We start from the raw sequence: 10,234 nt of genomic DNA on the forward strand, positions 1-10,234 counted from the left end.
TTCAAAATTTCATCATGTAATTTAGGCATATTGAGATAATAGAGTCAATAATTGATCAATAAAAAAAAAAATGTACTTCCCAATGTACTAACAATCCTATTAAAAAGTTTTGGGTCAGAAAGATTTTTTAAAAGATATTAATACTTTTATTCAGCAAGGATGAATTAAATTGATCAAAAGCAACAACAAATAATTAATAATGTCACAAAAGATTTCCATTTTGATCCCTGAAAAAAAGTATCATGATTTCCACAAAAATATTAAGCAGCACAACTAATAAAAAGAACTGTTTCTTGAGTACCAAATCAGCATATTAGAATGATTTATGAAGGATCATGCGACACTTAGGAATGGAGTAATGATGCTGAAAATTCAGCTTTGCCATTGCTGGAACAAGTTACATATTACATACAATAACATATTAAAATACATTAAATAGAAAACAGTTTGTTTAAATTCTAAGAATATTTCAAATAAATGCAGCATTGGCAAGCATAAACTTCTTTCAACAAAAGAAAAATCTTACTGACCCCAAACTTTTGTGTGTAACTGAAATTAATCCATTTAAATAATTTAGTGTTGCAATGAAAGTTAAAATAATGTCACATCAACTGTCCAAGTATTTCTGCTTCATTTTATTGTAAATGCTTCATCTAAAAAAAAAAAAAAATCTAAATCCAAAAACTTCCAGATTTAAATGGAAATTTCTGATTTTAAATGTGGTCTCAGACATTTATTCTCCACTGTACTTATTATAAAGAGTACAGTGCTGAAAGCTCATGGATCGCCCCTTGTGGGGTTTGATCCTACAGCCTACTGGTTACTAGCCTAGATCTTTAACCTCTAAATTACACCACACCCAAGGAACAGCCAATACAGTTTCTGTGACTAGTTTCGAACTACATTTAACCCAATAGTGACCACAAAAAAAAAAAAAAATTCCACCAGGATGTTATTCAACTTACCGCCCCATTCCATCTACACAACAACTCTCACACATGTCCCTTAGCAGGCCCATGAATGCCAGTTAGGGTTGAAAAAGGGTTCTGACATCATGTGTTTGTGGAGTTAGTGGTCTCTGGCCACTGGGCTTTCAGCAGGAGAAATGAGGCACTCTGTGGAGTTGGACCCATCGGTGCGGGGCAGCACGGATCAAAGATCCCCCTGTGGAACACAGCATCTGCCCCTCACATCATTCCACTGACCCCAGGCAAGCTCACATGGGAGACAGGTGAGGCTGTGTACGCTTGCCAGGCTTTTACACGCTCCTGGGCACACGCTCATGCTTACATGGACGTGCATGCCCATGCTGCAATTATGTTTCTTCCATTTAGTCACCGTGCTATGCTCTGAGCATAATGATTTACAGTGATGAAAATTCATCACATCATTGTGTTGCTAACTCTTTTATGACCCTCCTTCATCATTGAGCACTCCTCACATGTCAAATCAGTTGCTACATCAGTACTGGCTACAAACCAGATTACAAATATTATCTAGGCAGTTGTTTGAAGCAGTAACATGCTAAATTTCATCAGTAGATAATATCTTTATAACATTCAACATTGTTTTACAGTCTAAATATAAGGTATAAATTATGATCACAACAAGGAACAAAATAGCTTTCCAGAGCTTTCACACTCACTGTCCCATGATGGTGGAACAATCTTTTAAAATACAAACCTGAAAGGTTATCACAATCTTCCAGAAACACCTTAGGGTGTAGGGTGCCTTGAAAAGGGAATTTCACTGCTGGCTAGATGGGCTTTTATATAACTTGGCTGTCTATGCAGTAGATAAGCGAAACATTTATTGAAACAGTGCTAGATGACTAGAGAAAACAAGAGAAAAAGGGCTATGGTGTTCCCTTTTGCCAAAAACGTCAACACCGTTAATGCACTTTTGATTTTGGCACCGCCCCCCGTTGATCTGACTGTACGTGGGCAGGAATACAAAAATATGGATGTTCGATCTGCAGTTAACAAAAGCTCTGGAGCTGTCAAATAAACAGGGATATCTGGGTGCAGGTAACATGGTGAAAGAGTATATATTGTTAATTTACATAGACTTCCGACATTGTAACAATACAAAGCTGGTTGAAAATCTTATCTTTTAATTGTGCTTTCTCCAGAAAGGAAAAAAGCTTCAATCTCAATTATACTTAAAAAATTCTAGGATCAACATCCTTGAGGATAATTCCAATCACAGGATTCCTACACACAACATATAGTATACATATTGTATACAGTATAGTATACAGTACAGTCATCTGTAAATATTCTGCATATATTCACATCTGACACATCAGTTTGATACTTTAAATGTGGTTTGATGTTGTACGATCACCAAACAGTAGGGGTGTAACGATACCCCCTATGTCATGATTCGATACACATCACGATATTCGCGAAAAGATATTATTGCAATTCTCCAAGACATATGATAAAAAGTTAACATAATTTTTTTTTACTGTTGATTAAAATGCTAAATTTGATATTACATTCATTGTGGGTGTAAATGAATAGGCTTGGACTTTGTGCTGGTAACCCAATGCACAGGACAATGGTGACACCAGAATAAGAATATTCATGATTTTGAAGCTGAAAATACAGAATTATTTTAGACGAATATGCTTGCACTCTGTCACTCACTAGATATATTTAAAATAATGTAGGCCACTTCTTACTGGTAAAATAAGACATTTGACATTATCAGGACCCACAAATATTCCCCCATTGCATTATTATACGTTATGTTCAACATTATATATAGTAGTTTAATGTAGTACTGACACTAAAACTCTGAAAACTTGAATTTTTTTCTCACACAGTAATTTTTATTTTGGGTGAACTATACACAATAAATATTGTCACCATCCACGATACATATTGCTGCATATTTGTATTGCGATACATTGTAACGCGACATATTGTTACACCCCTACCAAACAGCAAAGCACAGTCTGATTTAGATGATTGTTTGCTCCTTAATCAGTTGCTGATTTAAGTAAATATTATTTTAGTGAACAGTTTTGTATAATGAAAATGAGTGCCTTGAATTCATTAATTCATGTTCAACAATCACTAAATGATCGCTAAACTTTTTCCATGAAAACACCCGCTTGTATGATACATTCATTTTTAGAAATGCTTAATTTTATATTTTAGAAAACTGAATAGGTGCAATAGTCTGGAAAAACTATTTTTCCCCCCATAATTACCCAGACCTGGAAATTACTGAAAACAAATTCCAGGGATGGGCAAGAGTACTCGAGTACTCGTTCGTGACAGCGACGATCAATCATGAATATGATTGATGAACTTCATCAATCATATGACTAAAAAAAAATATATATATATTTATTAAAAAAGTTATTTATCCCTGACTTAAAAAAATTTTTTTTACTTTTTTATTCCTGATTGGTTATTGCGGCATTTGGGGCGGTTCCTGAGGTCATCTATCATATGCATAACATTATAATGAGAACATGACTGTAATAGAATTCTCTGTGCATTAGTTTTTCAGCGCGCCGTTTAAGGAAGAGCGCGTTCACGAGTTACACATCAGACTAGCACGGTAAAGTTCATGTGCGCATTTGCTTCCTTTTGTGCAGATGTAAGTTGCAAGATTTCTTTTATGTTGTCTTTATCTGATTAATCTCAAATATAAGACGCATTTGGTTGAATTTAATAACCAGCTAGCAAAACGCTGCAGTTTACCGACCGTTCATTCACTCTTCAGTTTCTGCTCAAATGCAATGTCCAACATTACTGACTATGATTGGGTTATTTGGGTCATATTCCATTTAGATAGGTTATTTCTTTTTTTAAATCATTGATATTAATAATGCAGCATTTTGTTCCCATTTTTTAACAGTAAACCTGTTTTATTTAAAGTTGTTTCTCGGTATGGCTTCGAAAAAGTGCAGTGATGACAAATAAAATGAAGTGCAAGATGTGCATCGCCAATATACACGCCATATAGAATTATAATGAGAACAGCTTACTTAGCAAAATCACATAGCTTGCACTTCTCAATATGCATTGTAGCACTCCTCATGTTACTGTCTGGTGTGGAGACACGATCAATGTGGAAGAATGTTTAAAACACGAATCCCATCATTTTAGTTGTGATAACGATTGGACCTTTTTAGATAATCAATCACATATGAATAACCTAGCATGAAACTTAGCTAGTTTTAAACACATGTAATGTTTATCTCCTCTCTCCCCTTTAAGAAGTCTTAATCTTCTTGACTGCATCCAATTATTGTATCCAGTTAATTCTTGTCCTATTTTCTATCCCATTTTTGGAAAGTCAATGTAATTGTCAATGTAAGAAATGTTATACCTCAGTGTTATCTTATGATATTGACACTTGACGCACCTTGATCTTTTGCTGGATGTGTCGAAGGGCATCTGCAGTGCCCATGTCAGCTTCCTCCTGAATACACACCACATCCAACCTCATCTTCACGTCCGTCTTCAGCCGTTGATCGGTGCTCAGGGCCTTTTGAACCTCTTTAGTAGTGATGATAATCACCTCTGGAAAAAAAAAACATAACGATAACACTTAAAGATCAAATTAAGGATAAGAATTAAGGATCAAATCAGAAGCATAATTCATGATTTTTATGTACACTATTGTTGAGAAATTTGGGGTCAGACTCAGTAAGATTTTTTTTCAGCAAGAATGTTTTTGAAAACAAATCTCTTTTCAACATTGATATATATATGAATATAAGAAATGTTTCTTGTGCTGCCTTATTTTTGTGGAAACCATTAAAAAGAAATTCAGGATTCTTCGATGAATAGAAAGTTTAAAAGAATATCATTTATTTGAAACAGAAATCTTTTGTAACAGTATGAATGTATTTACTGTCACTTTTGATCAATTTAATGCGTCCTTACTGAATAAAAAGTGTTTATTTCTTTAAAAATTAAATCTTACTGAACCCAAACTTTTGATCAGTAGTGTAATTAATAAAAATTTGCTTAAAGATAGTTTATTGCCATTCTAGCCATATACAGGTATACAGTGTGACAAAATGTTCTTTCACTAGGAGTGCAGCGCAGTTTACAAAAATGACAATAACATTATAAGGACACACGGTGAGTGATACAATTACTTCACTGTAAACAAAGCACTGTAAATGGTTTTGACATGATCATTCGATTTTGTGGGAAATGGAAGAGATCTTTTTTCCTTCATGACACCATTGGAAACAGCACACCTGTGACACCTCAGACTTGTACAAATATATTAGACAAGACACCTTCAATCGAGTCTTTGTGAGTTATTTGCCGTTACCCTGTGAGACAGACTTTCGGCCAACTGGATGAAGTTTGTCCCAGAATCCTGCTTTACTGCATAAATATTTTCTAACGAAGCAGCTTACTTACCATAGTTTGTGCTAAAACTTGTAAAAGCTAATTGCAGGGCCTTGTTGGCTGGCACTCTGGCTGTTAACAGGATAGAATGTGCCACACATAAAGGTGCATACTGTACTGCTGGGCAGGCAAAGGGCCATAGCCACAAACTCCATACCAGCTGGATCTCAAGGTTAGTCAATACAGCTAGGTGTGAACAATAAACATTTCATTATCATGAAGACATTAAACACAGATCCTCAAGAAGGTACACCACCTCTACTGGCTCTCAAATGTGCTAAAGCAATGAAGTGAACAAAGGGTTCTAAGTTATCAGTTTTGGATTTATTTCCACACTCACAAAAAAAAAAAAACTTATTTCAATATTTTAAAGGAATGACCCTCATTTTTTTGGGGGGAAATAAATCCCAAACTGATAACTTAGAACCCTTTGTTCACTTCATTGCTTCATTTTATTTTTCTTGTATTCTAGCATAAAAATATATAAATTCCGATATATGTGGCTTTGGGCCTAAGACTGTTTTTTAACCATTAGTATGGAGGATCTGGACTGACACTTAATAATTCAAACATAAAAATGGAAATAAATCCCTTTCTAAATGTACAGATTAACAGACATTTAAAACTGTATAAATAAAAATAAATTGGTCACACTTTTGATTAGGGTCCAATTCTCACTGATAACTAACTACGACTTTTGACTCTATAAACGTAATGATTATTAATAGTTAGTAAAGTAGTTGTTAAGTTTAGGTATTGGGTAGGGTTAAGGGATGAAGAATATGGTCATGCAGAATAAGGCATTAATATGTGCTTTATAAGTATTAATAAACAGCAAATAGCCTAGTAATATACATGCTAACAAGCAACAAGTTAATAGTGAGAATTGGACTCAAAACTAAACTAATGTGTTATCGAAATTTTTAATTAAAAAAATTACTAAATTACCAGTTGCCTTTCTTTGTCCATTTGCCAATTCCTTTTCATTTAGTCTAATGCTTTTCTTTCTTTCTTTGTCAATTAAACAAATGCCATTGGAGAGTTCACTTGCGGGGGGCAATCAATCATTTTCTTTTCTTCTTTTTTTTCAACGTAAAATTATTTATCAATATATAATTTTATTATTTATACATTAAAATGAATTAAAACGTTTTAAATGTCTATTCTTTTTGTCCATTTAAAATGTGATTTATTTCCATTTTATAACTTACTAGCACTATTAAAATTGCTCCATGCTATGTTAGCCCAAAACAGTTGTATGCTGCTGAAGGTCACCTATTGCTAAGCTATGTGGAGGAAAGCTGGCCTAAAACATAAGACAAGTACTAGGCTACAGTTGATTATTGCAGAGTTGAAATGATCCAACATTAGTTGTCTGGACTCTGGAGAGCATTTGACTCTGTGTAATTGTATCTTGTCATTCAGTGTCCTTCCAGCCTAAAGCAGTTGTGTACATTGAAAAGTAACTTGGCTTAATTTCATTAGTCTTTTACCAGTTTAGTTGTATAGTATAGTGTCAACTAGGCAATACATCCACCTTTACAAAGAGTTTCCATTTAAGCGCATGAATTTAGGGCACATAAAACGTTAAAATTTAGGACTTATAAAACAAAATATGCTGCCAAAAAAACCCCAGGAAAATCTAATTGGTTTTATCAAGCTCCTGTCCCTGACAAAAAGAGTCTTGATACTAAAAATGAGAAGCAACATGGGCGATGGTCTGTGCGAGTGGGTGTAACGTTAAACCATGCCATTATAGTATGCCAATTGTTAAAATGGCCCTACCTTTCCCATTTAGGAAATAAGGACTTTATTAGTTCAATTAAAGCAGCCTGCGAAAATTATTACCACCTGCAGCTAAAGTGTGTAATAAGCAATTTCAGCATTTTGTTAACTTCCACCACACACACACACACACACTCATCAAAACCCGCCCCAAAAAATGTCATCCAATCCGATGTCAGCTAACTTATGCAAAGCAATTCACAGGCATAGAGTTACTGTTTCTGGTAAAGCAATAGTCAGTCCTTTTTCTTTCTTTTTTTTTTACAGAGTCCAGGACTGTCAGGACACTGAAAGTTAATTATATTGAATTATTTAATAATTCAAAAATAATAATTAATACTAAAATCACACTTGAAATGCAGCTCAAAATACTTTCCAATAAGAAAGTAAAATGTAAACCATGTAATAATAAAAGACAAAGTAATGTAGACCAGATACTTAAGAAACTATACTAACTGACATCATGTATGCTATATGAAACTGCATTTTGTATTATTATTTCATTAAAGATTATAGATTTTATTGTCCGTGTAACTAAGAAAACCTATTTCTACTCCCATTTGGCAATATGGGCCTTGATTAAATTAAATTAAATTAAATTAAATTAAATGACATACAATATCTAAAGAATTGCTTATAAAAGAAACATTTTAAAGTAATTTCAAGCCACAATGTCTTATTCATTATTCTTAGAAGATCTTTCAAACAGCTGTCAAACAATCTTCTGCAACGTTAGAAGAATCTACCCATAAATCTCTATAACAGGATATATCCTAAAACTATACTAACATACTACAATGTCACTTTAAATGAACTTTGTTTTCTGATATGACAGTATATTTACCTTCAAAGCCCACTCTCTCCAGCAGGTTGAGGGGGTACCAGATGAGAGGTCTGTTTCCCACAGGTAGCAGAGGTTTAGGGGTGTTATAGGTGAGATCCATCATCCTGGAGCCTCCACCTGCTGCCATCAGCACCGCCTGCAGCTCCATCCCTAACACCTGCAAAACAAACAACACATTCAGTCTTCCTACATCAGCACTCAGAAAACACTGAATCAGACTGACAGATGGAGCTTTCTTTGATTTAACATGCTTTTCAAGATATTACTCCAGACATGCTTCTTGTTTCATCATCTACACTACACTACATTAACTGAGACATACTGCAAACAAATAACCGCTTCTGACGTTATTATTTATTAACGTTTAAAAAGGTTTAGAAACACACAGTCGACTTGCCTCTATTGGTCGTCCAAATGATTATGATTTGTAAAGTATCGAGTCCGTGCACGTGAAAATCTACAGCACTGTAGCAGACGCTCGTGTAGAGCGGTCTGTCAATAAACTCGCTATCTTCAAACACTTACTGCTAAAACCGATATAATCGAAGTATTTAAACACAATGAATACGAATAACTAAAAATCATCAGAATATTTTATATGTAGTAGTCTACAATAACTAACAAGACATTTCGAGATCATAACATAAGACAACTATTAAATAGGTCGTACAGAAACCACGACCAGAAACTTTGGTTCCGCAGTGAGATCAGTTCCTCTTTCGACAAAAAATGAGAGGAGAGCATGAAAATAGTCAGATGACTTCCCTTTTTCTTTTATTTGTTTCTTTTAATTTGTATATATTCAAAGATTATTTGAATTGATATTTGTATTTATATAATGATGTATTTTGTTGTTGTTTTTATTTATTTTATAGCCTACAGTACACTATACTGTAGTCTTGTTTGCCAATGTAAAAGCAAACGGGCGTTTACAGAATAATACTATAGTAAAAATATTTTTGTTTTAGTGTATGCATTATGCAATGAATGAAACTTATTATTATTTTTTTATTATTATTTTTTTGCATAATTTAACCAGGTAAAGGATTTTGAGAAGTGGTAGACTAATACGTAAATGCTATTTAGCCTATGTTTAAATTAAAAGGAAAACAAATGCTGACATTTAAAAATACGGATTATAACAATAGAATACTTTTACACATAATGCATGTAACTAATTACACATAAATCATGTAAACTATTATTTAACCATTCATTTTCCAGTTTCATAGCATCCAACACTCCTTAAAACAATTATACTGTTTATACCACTTTATATATGAAGAGTTCAGATGCAAAAGCCTCTAAGTGCCATCTGAAATTTTCTTCTAGAATTATCATTTTTATCAAGCTCGTATATTTAAGTTCAATAATTTCACTTAAATGGCAATGCAAATTACCTATTAATTGTCATTTAATTGAAATTACTCAACTTAAATATACAAGCTTTATAAAAATGATCATTCTAGAAGAAAATTTCATTTGGCACTTACAGGCTTTTGCATCTGAACTCTTTATATATACCACTATAACGACATAAATTGGCAGAAAGAATATTGAATGCTTCTTGGAGTGTTTAAATGTCAAATATGAATTTATTATGGTTTTACAGCAATAACAACAACTGTAGCTATAACTATTTTGGCAGAATATTACCATGGTACATTTTTGTAGTAGATTTTTCCTTCCCACATCAACAATACTCCCTTGTCTTAAAGTTCACTGGGAACCTAAGTGTAGCCTATTAAGAAAATGTTCAGTTTCATAGTCAAAATTTAAAGTCTTCTCTCAAGCCCATTCCTCCACCCAGATCCCCTCAGTCAACAGACATGGCCCAAACCCCAATTCACAGACCTCCGATGTAACAGCAAATTGAACTCTGGGAATGTGGCTTAGCTTTGTTTTCTCTGGATAGGAGATGAGCTTCATTGGTCGCTGCCTGCAGAAGAAACATTGGAATAACAGGGCAGGCTGCCTCCATTAGAAAAAAAGCAGAAAGAAAAGTTAAAGCAAAGGAAATATTGATGTTAAAGCTCTGAGTGTTTGTGTGCTGAATTCACACCTTTGCTATGTCCCCTAACACCAACTGTTTGTGATTCACACACTCCAAAAACTTTGGCCACCTTATCTTTTCTTCTTTTGTAAAGTGAAGCAATATTTTTAAAGGATAACCCGAGAAATCTCATATGGATTACATGACCCAAGTTTAACATCT

The 10,234-nt window shown here is 33.9% G+C and overlaps 1 protein-coding gene across 1 annotated transcript in view; it reads right to left on the minus strand.

The window, feature by feature from the left end:
- The window catches only part of eif2b3 (eukaryotic translation initiation factor 2B, subunit 3 gamma), a 39,391-nt gene extending 30,686 nt beyond the window's left edge, over nucleotides 1–8,705 (minus strand). Inside the window, exons 1-3 of the mRNA XM_082172693.1 lie at nucleotides 8,417–8,705; nucleotides 8,020–8,176; nucleotides 4,387–4,544 (exon numbers count right to left, since the gene is read on the minus strand). Of these exons, the coding sequence (XP_082028819.1) occupies nucleotides 4,387–4,544; nucleotides 8,020–8,167 (306 nt within the window). The 5' untranslated portion in view covers nucleotides 8,168–8,176; nucleotides 8,417–8,705. The remainder of the gene's footprint in view (nucleotides 1–4,386; nucleotides 4,545–8,019; nucleotides 8,177–8,416) is intronic.
- Between the last annotated feature and the right edge of the window lie 1,529 nt (nucleotides 8,706–10,234).

Source organism: Leuciscus leuciscus (genome assembly GCF_965113295.1).
Source record: "Leuciscus leuciscus genome assembly, chromosome: 6".
NCBI lineage: Eukaryota > Metazoa > Chordata > Actinopteri > Cypriniformes > Leuciscidae > Leuciscus > Leuciscus leuciscus.